Consider the following 14,660-nt stretch of genomic DNA (forward strand, 5'->3'; position numbering starts at 1 on the left):
TAACAAGCTCAGACAAGTACACTGCTTACATATTTAAAGAGGATTTTAAAAGTATCTCCTTTAAAATTATTAATTTCTTTGTTTTGTAGAAGAATCAAATAGTATTCATGAAAACAATACATTCAGTTTATTACTTCCAATAGTAATTTTCCACTTATATCTCCTGAAATTAAAAAAAAGCAATCCTATTATAATAACAATAAAAAATATTCAAGCCATTCTTTCAATTAGGACTACTTTATAGAAGATTTCTTTAAAATACATAATAAAAATCTCATTAAGAGAGGCTGAAGCCGGTGTGGTGGCTTCATGCCTACAATCCCAGTACATTGGGAGGCCAATGCAGGTTGATCACTTGAACCCAGAGTCAGAGACCAGCCTGGGCAACATGGCGAAAACCCCATCTCTACAAAAAACACAAAAATTAGCTGGGCACAGTGGCATATGCCTGTAGTCCCAGCTACTTGGTAGACTGACGTGGAAGGATCTCTTGAGCCTGGGAGGTCGAGGCTACAGTGAGCCAAGATTGTGCCATTGCATTCCAGCCTGGGCAAAAGAGTAAGATCTTGTCTGAAAAAGAAAAACGACAATTAAAAAAAAAAAAAAGAAAGGCAGAGAGGCAATGTGGCAAAAGGAAAAACTTTATTTCTACTGATGTCCTATAAATAAAGTGTAACAACAATGTAATCTTCTACTATAACTAGGAAACAGTCTCATATTTATAAAGGAATATAGTGAATTTTTGGAAATACAAAATGTGAGTTACCAGAATAAGAAGATTAAAGTAACATACTTAAGTTGACCTATTTCAATAACTACTTAATAGCTATTATTTTATAATTTAAATTGCTATAGTCTTTTGGGAAAATCACTATTTTTTACTGATTTTTTTTTTAATTATAATTAATAATCAACTTACTGGACTGAACTACTGCTTGAGTTTGTTCAGAAGTTCCAGATGCAATGTTTGTCAAAGCCCATGCAGCTTCAAACTGTAAAGAAGGACTACAAAAAAAACAAGTATTTTTAAACAGCATGGATTTTTTACATTGGGCCAAATATCTACTAACCATTCTTCCCCTCTGCCATTTAAAATGCATTAAATACTTTGTTTCAAAAGATAACTATCCAGCATTTTTTTTAACCCTCAACAACTGTTTAAAACATCTCTTCAGTATAAAAAGCCTGCAACCTCCTCCAGTGTGTCCTTATTTTTAGTAAGAAATATTTTTAAAGATACTTGCACAGTACTCCCCAAACAGTTTTCTCAAGTACCTATCTGATTAAACTAGTTCTTGCCGATTTTCAAAGCTTAAAAGTTAAATTTATCATTTTCAAGTTACTTTTTGGGTATTACCTTCATTTCACGGTGTTAACAAACCTTGCACTGTTTTTCACTTTGACTTCTCAACTTTATCCCATAGCACTTTTCTTTTTTCTTTAAAGATCAAACTAATTACTACAAAGTCTTATCTTCTCCAAAGGATACATTCTAAATTTAAAATAAAATACTCACTTGTCATCTCTTTCAAGACAATGAACTAAAATGGGCAATATTCCAGATTTTATTAAGTCATCAATTGGTGGATTTCGATCACTGGACAAAAGCTTCCTATAAGAGATAAAAACACCCTTGTTTGAAACTTAATAAAATACAACATTATGATTAAATTCATATTTGATAAACATTAACATAAATCTGAATATTTGGTACACGTGTCCTCTCTGAAATTATATTAACAATTTATATAACGGAACCTTCTCTCTAAATTTATAAAAAAATTTATAGATTAAATGTAAAAAGATGACAAATAATTAGAAAAATAAAATACAGACATGAATCACTTTACTATCTCTTTTTTTTTTTTTGAGACGGAGTCTCACTCTGTTACCCAGGCTAGAGTGCAGTAGTGCAATCTTGACTCACTGCAACCTCCACTTCCTGGGTTCCAGCAATTCTCTTGCCTCAGTCTCCCAAGTAGCTGGGATCACAGGCGTACAACACCATGCCCAGCTCTTTTTGTAATTTTAGTAAAGACGGGGTTTCATTATGTTGGCCAGGCTGGTCTTGAACTCCTGACCTCACGTGATCCCTGTCTTGACCTCCCAAAGTGCTGGGATTACAGGTATGCGCCACGGAGCCCAGCCACTTTAATACTTTTAATGGTACAATAATATTAATCCCCTCAGTAAAGTCCTGATTGTGACTTATAAAAAGAAAACTATTTTTAAAAAATGTTACTTTTGGATATAATTTTGAGTTCAGAGAAAAATGGGCAGATTTCTTCAACACATCATTTACCTTGCTAAGAAAGGAATTAAGAGGTCACCAAAATATCCAAAATTATTCATACTAGGTCACAATAGAGTCAAATGACAAAAGCAGGTAGGCTGCTGGAATATGTTTATAGCTAATATTAGTGCCCAATTCTTCATTTTACTTTACACACCAAATTAAAGGTCCTAAGAGTCCAACAGCATTTTCATCTCAGCGACTAAAGAGAACTGGAATAAGCACAGCAACAGACAGGAAAACAACCAGAGAGATGCTAGAGATACTGAGGTAAAAAAGACAGACATATCACTGCTCTCATGAACTTACAAGATAAAAACCAAACAAAATCTAGTGCCTATTTTCCCATGTGGGAGACTGTAGGTTTAGCTGATAAGTCTTCAGTGTGGCCTAATCATATCTTTACCCCGTGGAACACCCTGCATTACTATATAAAAGCAATGTTTAAGAAAGCTTAACCAAATCATCTTCCTATATAAACTATGTGATGGCTGCTTATTTACTACCTTTATCAATGTAAACTCTTTGATCTAGCTTTAAATGCTTCACAAGTCGGCTCCATCTTACCTAACTAATCTTATTCTCTGTAACTCAACAATAGGTCAGTTGTCTGTCACATCATTTCAATTTTCTTTCCAGGCCCTTCATATCCTACACCCCTCACCTGAAATGCCCTGTGTTCTATGTATTCAAACTCTGTTCAAAGTCCATTTTAAGTTCTATGTTTTACATAATACCACCTTTGAATTTCCAGAGGATTTATACAGCATAGTCCTACATTTGCTGTTATTGCTATGTTTTTTTTTTTAGACAGGGTCTCAGTCACCCAGGTTGTACTGCAGTGGTGCCACTTTGCCTCACTGCAACCACCACTTCCCAGGTTCAAGCAATTTTCCTACCTCAGCCTCCGAAGTAGCTGGGATTAAAGGCATGCACCACCACGCCCACCAGTTTTTGTTTCTAGTAGAGATGGGGATTTCACCATCCTGGCCAGGCTGGTCTCAAACTCCTGACCTCAAGTGATCCCCCCGTCTCAGCCACCCAAATTCCTGGGATTATAGGCATAAGCCACCGCATCCAGCCGCCTACTTTTTAAAATACAGTTTTGCCTTTCCAATTAGCTTATAAAGTTCTTAAAGAGAAAGAATTATACCACATGCCATTTCCACAATACATGACACAGTGCTTAGTATAAGTGGAAATTAAAAAAAAAAAAAAAAAAAAAAAAAAACACTCAGAAAAAGTCTTAACCCAGCCTTCTCAAACAAGGTTTCTTGAGATCAAGGGTCAAAATTTAATTATAGAAAAACTTTTTTACACTTCACTGAGAATATTTTAAAAGATAAATCGCTTTTATTTTTTACATAGTGGTGAGGAATACAATTTCTACAAAATATATTATAAAACCAGTTTGGTGCCACTGTCTTGATTTGTACTAAGGAGTCTACAATTTTACTCACAGTTGCTTTGCAGTATCAATGTAAATGTTAACATAGCGAAAAAAAGGCAAATAAAGTCTTAAAATTATTGTGAAAATCAGTTTGTTCTTGCATATCCATGAAATTGTCTCGGAATCTCCCAGTGATCCACAGATCATACTTTGAAAACCTCTTAGGGTACACTGGGCTTTAATTTTCTTGCAGAATGCATATTGAGAAGAACTGCCCCCGAACTATCAAATAATCAACTCTAATGGTGAGCATAATAAATTTCTTAATCATTCTTCCTATAAACATTAATTTGCCATTTTGACATGTGAATGGTTCTGTGATTTTTCTGCCTACATAATGAATTCCTCTCTAAGAAGTTCTTTTACCTCTGGTACACAATACTGTACAATTTTATAATTTCTCTATCAATTCTAAGTTATTTAAGGTGGATAAACAAACACTGGAAAAGTCTAATAAATATAAAACAGATTCATGCACTGGATAAGGTATCGGATGGACCTATAAACTTTTTCCACTTTGGAATTCCGTAACTAGGATCAATTTCTTACTTGTCTCTTTCCTACTGATAAACACAACATAGGGTGTTATTCTTATATTCACAAATATACAAAGCAACCTAAATTGCACTATGATACAACCATGCCTTCCCCAACCTATTTATTAATACGAAGGTCTCAGTAATAGATTTTTCTGCCACTTCCCTTAAAATATAAGAGCATAGATTTCACAATAGAAATGTGCAAAACAACTTGGTATTTCCTGTATGGAAAGACACTGGGAGTATATGCAGTCATTAATCTTAATAATCTACTTGTCTATGTCAACTGACATAGTAAGACTATAATTCTGGATTTATTGTTTGATCAATATGAGGATTGTGAGAGGAAGAATTAGATATCTAGTAAGGATCTGACTTTATAAAATTAAACCTATTCATTAGTAAAAGGTAAAGCTTTACAAATAATGTTTTTCTCTTACTCTACAGCATTTATTTGTTAAATCAACTTTCCGTAGCATCTGTATGCATTATGTATATTAAAGCTTCAGTGTACACACTTTGAGCTAAAAATAAAAATTATGAGTTAAAAAAACTGTCACCAATTTTAATACTCTAAACCAGAAAACTTTTTAAAAAAATAAATTTAGTTCATCTATGACTATTTACTATTGTTTGTCATCAAAGTTAAATATGATTAACAGGGACTACTACATAGCAAAAAATCAAAACAGAAATCCTATCTAAGTTATAAAATCTAAACATATCTTCAAAATTTAACTTACCTAGCTGCTTGAACTGCACTTAATTGAATTCCTTGGTTATCACTTGAAGCATTCTATAAAAAATAAAATAATGTATGATGTAAATATATTAACAATTAGCTGTTGAGGACAAGAAATACAAATGAAGAAAGGGAAAAAATCCAACTTACTTGAACAATAGCTTCTAGAGAGGTATTTTGCTGGGAAAAAAGTTAAAAAGAAAACTGAGTTAAAAAGTCACCTTAAAATTCATTAACGTGAAATCTTTCACTGGTACTTTTAAGTTACCAGAATAACAATAACAATAACTTACCACTCTATAATCACCATCTATATCAGAGTCTTCACAGATATCTTCATGTGGTACATTCCTTCTCTTTAAGAGATGTTCATCTCTTTTATTCTTAAAAAAAATCAAAGAATGAGTTAAAAAGAAAATCTGAATACTTTCATACAAAGCTCAACCCTGTGCCTACAAACTGAAATATGAAGTGCCTTTTAAAGTAAAATTCAAATGTAAAAAATTAAAAACCAAATTGCGAATTGAACACTCATGCAACACTAATTTGAGTCCCATTTCCCAAATATTACATTTTTAATGAACCGTGAACTATGTAAAAACAAACAAAACAAAAACAAAAGTTTGACTAAAAAATACAGTGTACAGTTTAGGCCAGAACCAAACACAAATATTTATTTAAAAGTACTAAACCATTTTATACATGATCTGGGAGCTCCTCTTTATCACCTAAAAGCAAAGTCAAAGCAAAAGTTGGGCAGTTCAAAGTTAGACAAAAACCAACAACGCCTTACAAAAATCAAAGGCCTTTTCAACTTCACTTAAAATGCTTGGGGCAAATTTATAAATATATTCTCAACTATAATACTTAAAAGTTGAAGAGGTTTGCAACAAGTTCTTTTCAGGGCCTTACTACTGCCCATTAATAGCAGAACTATTTAATATAACTGTATCTCAATGACTTTAAGTTCTTTATATTTGTTTTTGCATAACAAACAAGTTATATCCTTCCAACTTCAAAAGATTGTCAAATTCAGTCAAACTCTCTCCTTTAAAAAGTTGAACTAAATTCAGTAAAATTTAGTTATATAATAGGTTACACATTTTACATAAAAATATAATATATATTTGGCATCTTGCATATAATGCTATAATGTTGTTGGAATTATGCTTAGAAGTACCCAATCAGACTCACCTTCCTTAATTCAACTACAACTTCATTTCGTTGTCTTCTCATAGTCTACAAAAAAAATTAAAGGAAAATACTTTTAAAATCACCTCAAATTATCCAGAGAAAACCACTATTAACATTTCAATATACACTTCTAATATTTTCTTCTAGCCATATGGATATAAAGTCAAATCTTACTCATAATAAAAATCATACTATGTAGATTTTCAATCTTCATTTCCCATTTATATTGCAAAACATGAAAAATTTCTTTGAAATTATTAATAGATCTATATTATATATATATCATAATTTAAAAAACTGTAACATAAGATTTATAAAAATACAGAGGTAAAAAGAATAAAAAAGCCCATAATCTCATCCCTCATATGAACCAACGATATTACAAGAAATAACACATGTACAAGATTAAGACTGGTAAATTCAACTGCTTAAAAAAAAAAAAAAGCCAAGGAGCCTTCCTGCTTACCCACCGTTTCCTTCTCAAACACTGTTAGATTTATCGTGATTCTGACACACATCTATCCTGTTCTTTACCTTGTTTTGGTTTACTTTGTTTATAGACCTTAGAGATATTCCATGGTGGCGTATAAAGAACTATTTCATTATTTTTCATGGCCACACAGTTATTCTATGACACACTGAGGTCATTCTTTTATTTTTAAACATATTTCTCTCATTTTTTAAGTTTCTTACTACAGGGATGTGTGCTTACTATAAAACATTGAAATGTTCAGAAACAATATAAGTTCAAGCTGGTTTTACAAATAGGTTCACCTTATTCTTTCTAATGACTGTGTATTATGTAGAGGTAACAATTCAGAAAGTCATACTGAGATGTCTAATAAATATCATAAATCCAAAACTGAGCTTTTGATCTTTAACATAGCAATTCCAAGCTTGCAGCCGCATAGACCAAAAACCTTGGAGCCATCCTTGATTTCTTTTTCTCTCACATTATATATTCAATCTGTTAGCAAATCCTGTTGGTTCAGCCTTCAAAACATACAATCCAAACACATATCACTGCCTCCTCTGCTACTATTCTGGGCCAAGTTGCCATTATCTCTCAACTAGATAACTGCAAAAAACTCCTAACTTGCAGCCCTCCTGCTCTTGCCCTCTATCTTCCTCCCCAGTCTATTATAATCACAGCAACCAGAGTAATTCTCATAGGGAATCTTAATTTTTATATGCCATGGACTCCTCTGGCAGTCTGGTATAATAAATGGACACCTTCTCAGATAGTGTTTTTAAATACACACACTATATATATATATATATAGTTACAAAGGAAACCATCTTGATAAATAAATGTAAAAAAAGAGCTATAAATATAAAAAACAAAGTGTAATGTTAAGTGCTTCTTTATTATCACATTAAATGGGATCTAGCAGTGGGTCTAATAGCTACTATAATTTCAAAGTAATGATGATCATAAATGAGAGAATGAGGTGATTTTTATGGTGGTAACAAAGTCACAGGTAATTCTAACATTACTATGATCAACTGGCTACATTATTAAGTGAAGGAAATATTGTTTCTTAGTGAAAATAAAGATGTAATTTTTTTCTAAATTCCAGGGGCCCTCCTGCATTCTACTCATAGACTCCAAGAAAGGAAAGGTCCAAGGACTCACTAAAAAAATATTTCCTAAAAAGTCAGATCATATCACTCTCCTGTTCAAAACTATCCAAAGGCTCTCACACTCTCCACTTTGGACTTAAAAGCCCAGTCTTTACAGTGGCTTACGTCCAGTCAAATCTTCCCACCTCATTCCCTCCCCAATTACCACCACTCAGACCTTAGCTCCTACCATTATCTTCATTCATTCTGCTGTAGTCACACCAATTTTGCTATTTCTCGAACACACTGGAAAGTCTCTTGCTGCAAGGCCTTAACTAACATACTATATAGTAACTTCTCGGAAGATGGACTCCAGAGTCAAACTGCCTAAGTTCAACTTTTTTAGCCATACTACTTACTAGCTCTCTGTACTTCAGTTTCCTTATCTATAAAACTGGGATAGTAAAAACACCCTCTTCATAGGACTGCTGTAAGGATTAGATCAGCTAAAATATGTAAAGTACTTAAACTGTACACAGCAGTGTGTTACCTTATTATTACTGTTGCTGCTATTTTCTCAGGTTGGAATGCCGTTCCCCCACTACCTGCAGTGCTCAGTCCCTTTTCTCTGAGAGAAGCCTTTCCACTTCCTGACCATTTGTCAACTCTCCATTTGGGTACTCTCTCTCTCTCTTCCCTGCCTTATTTCTCACCATACCACTTATCACATTCTAATACACTATATAACTTTATTTGGTACAGATACAGATTTTTAAAACACCCAAAAGTCAATTTTAAAATAAAATAGGCTGTAAAATGAATAAAAATAATCAGCTAAATACTACAGTAAGTTTGAACATCCATTATCTCATTTAGTCATTATAGCCTTATGAAGAAGAAAATAACCATTTATTTCTTTTTACAAGTAAGGAAACTGAGGCTTAGCGAAGTTAAATTGCTTCTCCAAAGCTGGCTAGGATTAGAATACAGTCTCACACGAAGCCACTTAACCACTAAGCCACACTGTTTTCCACACTTCTTGAAGTCAGAAGTGAATTGGAGGGCCAATGGTTCACATTAAAGCAAAAGTACTATTACCAACACAGTAAGTTTTGCATAGTATCACAATATGAAATAAGCAATTCTAATAATAAGTAACAAAAAACTATGATCTATGTCTCATGCACAGAAAATAATATCTGTAGGATGTATTACTTAAGACTGTTCAGTAAGTTAAATGAGGTAGACTTCTGAGGGGCAGGGGTATTTCCAGTCTAAGGAAAGTTTTTATTAGCAATCTCTTCATCTAAAGTAGCAGGATTAAGGTATAATGAGCTTTAACTTCTTTTTATTAGAGCAAACTATTAAATAAATCCAAACTACTACATACTGCAATTTACATAAATGTTTTGTTTACTCCAAAAAGTTTTGTCCCATTATTTTACATCTTATTTATTAAATCCAAGGATTTAAGAAAAATTTTCTTTGTACTTGATACTCATTTGTTACAACAAAATCTGGAGGTTTTTTGATAATATGAAACTACCAATAAAGGATTTATCAAACCAATTTAGCACTGTAATGACAATGTAAGACCACACTATTACTACTTTCATAGAAACTCTTTGCAAAATAAGTGATATGACAATCCCTTCATTATAGAGCAAGAAAGAGTTTTCTTTTCCTCTCCAAGGTAGAGAATGAATGAACTAGTAGAAAGACACCCTATGCACCACAGCCTGGCAGCATTTAGCCATGTTTTTTACTGCAAACAACAACAAAAAAAGACTGAAAAGTGGTATTGGATATTTAGGCAGTTTCAAATCATAGCCCCATCTCAAATCAAGAAAAACATTTATTTCTTTGAGACCCCATGAAAGGGGGTATGTAAGACTTCTAAGCCTGTCCTTAAAGAGCAGGCTTTGTGTACTACATGAAAATATAATGGTTGTGAATTCACATGACTTACACTGATCCAGTAAGCAGTGCTGTCAGTTAGAATTCCAAAAAGCTGCCAAACTGGCCAAAGGTTTATTTATAGGCCAAAGAGCTATCTAAAGGACAAAGATTGTAAGTGAGGAAGGTTGAAGACTGCTGCTGCTATTTCCTCAGAGGAGGTGGGTAGAGTTTAGGCAGATCACTCAAATATTTTATATTTCTTTGCTTGTCATACAGTTACAAAATTATAAATTCAGGCAAAAGGGGATAAGAAATTGACAAAAAAATTCAAATAAGTCAAAACAGAATGCTATCTCTATTTACAAGGAATGCAGTTTGTGCACTTAATAATTATTTACTATGTGTCCAACACTGTGTTAGGCACTAGGGATTAAACACTTTCCTTGCTTTAATGAGGTATAGATTCTAGTATTTTCTTCCCCCTGAATTGCTACTGAATTTCAAATTAGTGGCTACTTGATTCCTGCTAATTTTCAAGTCAGTTTTACCAACGCATAGTTTTTTTTTTTTAAAGCTCTAAAGATTATTTTAAAATATACAGTAACTGTGCAATTTTGGATATTTTAAATTTTCTTGAGAAAATTTAGTTAGGACTCAATCTCACCAGAGAAAAAGTTTAAAGAAAATTCTTTCTAAATAATACAAGGATAAGAAATATAATGCCTTAATTTTATTTAATCCAGCCTGACTTTCATTGATACCTTAGGAAGGTTAATACTTGGGTAACAGCGCTACAAAAAAAAATAAGGAGAAGAATAAAAAAATTTACACAGGCACGAGAGATCTTTTGTGTGGTGACTAGGACATATTATAAAATAGAACTGTGATCATGGTTGCACAATAACAAAAATCTAAATATCTTTAAATTCTACACTTAAAATTGGTGAATTTTATGATAGGTAATAAAGTGGTTTTTTAAAGTTAAACACACACACACACACACACACACACACACACGCCTTTCCTCCCCCAACATGAGTTAATAGTAAGTATATTACTAATTTAGAGGCTCCTGGAAAGCATTCATTCAAACATTTATTAATTACTTATTTGTCAAGCATTAGAAATACAAAGATGGACCAGACACTGCATATCTATGCCCTTAAGGAGGTAGCAGTCTTATGACACAGAAATAATAATTTAGTAAAATAGTAATAAGGCTCAAACTTAGCAAATAGCAGGTGCCAAACACCATTCTAAACATGTTACTTGATTGTACTTATTTTATACATGTATTTTTTTTTTTTTTTGAGACGGAGTCTTACACTGTCACCCAGGCTTTAGTGCAATGGCACGATCTCGGCTCACTGCAATCTCTGCCTCCTGGGTTCAAGCAATTCTCCTACCTCAGCCTCCTGAGTAGCTGGAACTACAGGCACGTACCACCATGCCCAGCTAATTTTTTTGTGTTTTTTAGTAGAGACGGGGTTTCACCATGTTGGCCAGGATGGTCTCAAGCTCCTGAACTCGTGATCCATCTGACTCGGCCTCCCAAAGTGCTGGGATTACAGGCGTGAGCCACCATACCCGGCCAATACATGTATTAATAACATGGACACAAGGTGCTCTGACAGTAGAGAAAGTAATTACTAAAGATAACAACGTAAACTTAATTTTCAAGACTGAATAGCAATCCATTTAGAGAAAGGCATTCCAGGTAGAAAATATAGCATGTACAAAACTAGAGAACTATGAAAGATGGCATATATGGAATCTGATGAGGAATATCAGAAGCCAGAAATGAACAGGTAGGCAAGAAGACAAATCAATCACATCACATAAAACTAAGCTACGCTTTTCAGAGAAAAGTGAGTTACTGGTGATTTCAACCCAAATTATCATCACAACCCAAACACATCTCGTAGGTAAAACAGTTATTCAACCCTATTATACGGTAAACCAAAAGCTAAAACAACATAACTAGAAAAGTATGTTTTCCTATTCCTTTCTTGTTTCTCTCTCCTTTCACCTCCACTTGCTGATCTCTCCAGCAGCAGCCATCATGGTGCTTATTCATGCTTTTGTCAAATAGTATTTATATTGGCAAACTGAACATAATTAGCAAATAAATTACATTATGACAATAAAAGGGAAATTTTAAATGCCTAACAGTGTTAAATGCTTACTCAAGTGGGTCAATAATTAGTATCTCCTAAGGATAAAAACCCATTATTATAATCTTTCATTTAGAAAAGTTCTTTAAGCATTAAGTTTAGCTCAAATTTTCAATCTGTAGATTTCTCAGAGGTATCACTTATTAATAATAGTATTAAAGGCCTGAAGTTCTACCAGTGATGGGCAAAAGTCTTCTCAAGTAGAATCAAGTTCTTATCTCCTTAAGAAGTGATAAGATTAATGGACACTGAGTATAAGTGGAGTCTGAAAATAAATTGAGTACAGGAGGCCAGACTTAATCTAGGCAAGCTATTAGAGCAATATTAAGAAATAATTCTAGTCTATAGATACCATCCTTTAAAATGATCCATATCTGAACTGTAAGCATTGAAAATTTATTAGAACATAAATGTAATTTTAAAAAATTGCCTAAATGTAAGAAACTCTTAGGTGTTAACTTCAAGGAATGGGATTAGTGTTTCACTATCTCTTTAACATTCAAACAATAGGAAAATGAATTTCCAGAGTTCTCTATATTCATCTGTCTTTTGCAAGAAGTTACATATGATAGAAGAGAAAGTAAATGCATGTATCTCCTCCCAAGATGGTTTCCTAGTATATGGTTATACTACTCTACTAGTATATGGTTACCAGTCCCAGTTCTACCTTTAATGAAATCATAGGCAACTTATCACCTTTATAGACATTAATTCCTTCATCTGTAAAGAGAACTCAACAGATCTCTAAGATCTTTTATGCCTCAAAACTGTTATCAATTTCTTTTCCCCCCGAGACAGAATCTCAGGGAAATTATGAGACTGCAGTGGCGTGATCTTGGCTCACTGCAACCTCAGCCTCTTGGGTTCAAGTGATCCTCCTGCCTCAGCCTCTGGAGTAGCTAGTACTAGCCTGGCTCAAACAAACTCTGTGTGTGTGCGTGTGCATACTGGCAAAGAGATGGTGTTTGACAGGGAGAGAAACAAGGTTATAAATGACCATAGGCTTGGTGAGACACATATAACCTCTCAGGGATGGGAAATACTGCAAGATAAACTTTCAGAATCATTTATAGAAGGTGACTTGAGGACGACCTAAAAAGAAATCGATTCTAGTAAACAAACACATATTTAAGTTTTATATGAGCACAAGGGGAGGTACTCTAGGATCAATGGGTTATAAACGAATTGATCAAATGCTACCAGGAATGATTGCTTCTCTTCAAACTCCCTGCCAAGATCACGCCAATGCACTCCAGCTTGGGTGACAGAGTGAGACTTTGTCTCAAAAAACAAATACTTAGAATCCTTAACAGAAGAAATAAAACTTCACAAATTCAGTGACTTAAAGAAAACTCAACTCATGGAAAAAGACACTGGGAAAAATTACTGAGGAATAGTAAGAGAAGAAATGAGATATACTCAAATTAAGAAGGGCAATGGAACCCAAGCTTTTATATCACTGCTTGAAGGAATCTGTTATCTCTGCTGATTTGGTGCATTCTCAGATGAGAAAAATAGTTTTTTTTACATTTACAAAACAATACCAAATATGAAAAGAGAGATTGAGGAACATTTTCCTTCTGTGTTATAAGAACACAATAAACTCAAACTCATGGTTTTCTTATGGAAAAATGTAAACAACTAGAATAGGATTTTGTAACTGGAAAGAATAGAAATCATTTAAACTATTTCATTTTAATGGGGAAAGGAACTATGGCCTAGTGACTTAAAGAATACCAAAGCTTAGATATCCCGGAACCAGTCCAATGTTCTTTACATTACATCACATTACTTTTTCATTCTAGGTCTACTTCTGTTACATATTCCTTCAAATAAGCTATTTTCCCTTCTCTTTTTCTCCTCAATGTTTACTTTCAAAATATTCTTTAATTTTTCTTTGTGAACTTATGTTCAAAGACTTTAAATTTAGCCACAGAAAAATCCTCATTGAAAGGTAAATTACTGAATTACTTTGCCAAAGCACTATTTAAATAAAGTCCTCTAGTTATGTTCACATACTAAACAGATGTGTACATGTGCAAAGAAAACCATTCATTCACCCAACACGTTTACTGACTGTCTACTATATATGCCACAAACTGTTCTGTTTAAAAAAAAAAAAAAACAGAGAACAAAATGACAAAATCGCTGTCTTCATGGCATTTATTACAGTTTAGTGTGAGAGACAGTAAATAAAGTTAAAATATATAGTGTTTTGTTGGTATTAGACAGAAAAATATAAAGCCAGGAAGGACATTTTTAAATAAAGACCTTGAGAAGAGTGATCAAGCCAGGTGGGTAGCTGACATGCAATGAACAAAAAGGAGTAGGAAATGGAGGCTAGCCACTGTACAGATTTTGGCATTTACTCTAAGTGAGGTAGGAAGCCACTGGAAGGTTTTGAGCAAAGGAGAGAGGAAACACATGTTCTGACTTAAAAGAGAGTTACTCCAGCAGCTGTATTGGGAATATACTACAAGTGTAGTAATCCCAGCAAGAGATAATACCTGGGATCAGAGTGGTAGCAGTGGGGTTCATAAAACATAATGAGCCTGAATATATTTTGAAGACAGAACCTAAAAAATTTGCTAATAGAGTGGATAAAACTGTCAAAGAGAGGAGACAATAATTTCAAGGTTTTTGGTCTGAACAACTGAAGGATGGTTCCATTTACTGAGATGGGGCAGACTGACTTGATTAGAAAGTTTTGGAGCGGGGTGGTAACATCACTTTTAGATAATGCTAAGTTTAAGATACTTGTAATGCATTAAAACGAGATGTCAAGTAGTCAGTTGAATCTTGAGTT

General features: G+C 33.6%; 1 protein-coding gene across 2 annotated transcripts in view; it reads right to left on the reverse strand.

The window, feature by feature from the left end:
* KPNA4 (karyopherin subunit alpha 4) overlaps positions 1-14,660 on the reverse strand; it is a 66,554-nt gene that overhangs the window by 33,505 nt on the left and 18,389 nt on the right. For both annotated transcript variants that reach the window (XM_021669524.2, XM_064378875.1), the window contains exons 2-7: positions 6,219-6,263; positions 5,318-5,407; positions 5,175-5,204; positions 5,026-5,078; positions 1,517-1,612; positions 920-1,005 (exon numbers count right to left, since the gene is read on the reverse strand). In XM_021669524.2, coding sequence (XP_021525199.1) covers positions 920-1,005; positions 1,517-1,612; positions 5,026-5,078; positions 5,175-5,204; positions 5,318-5,407; positions 6,219-6,263 — 400 coding nt within the window. The remainder of the gene's footprint in view (positions 1-919; positions 1,006-1,516; positions 1,613-5,025; positions 5,079-5,174; positions 5,205-5,317; positions 5,408-6,218; positions 6,264-14,660) is intronic.

The sequence above is a fragment of the Aotus nancymaae genome, unplaced genomic scaffold, assembly GCF_030222135.1.
Source record: "Aotus nancymaae isolate 86718 unplaced genomic scaffold, 86718_ANA_hifiasm-v0.15.2.pri h1tg000019l, whole genome shotgun sequence".
NCBI classification, from domain to species: Eukaryota; Metazoa; Chordata; class Mammalia; order Primates; family Aotidae; genus Aotus; species Aotus nancymaae.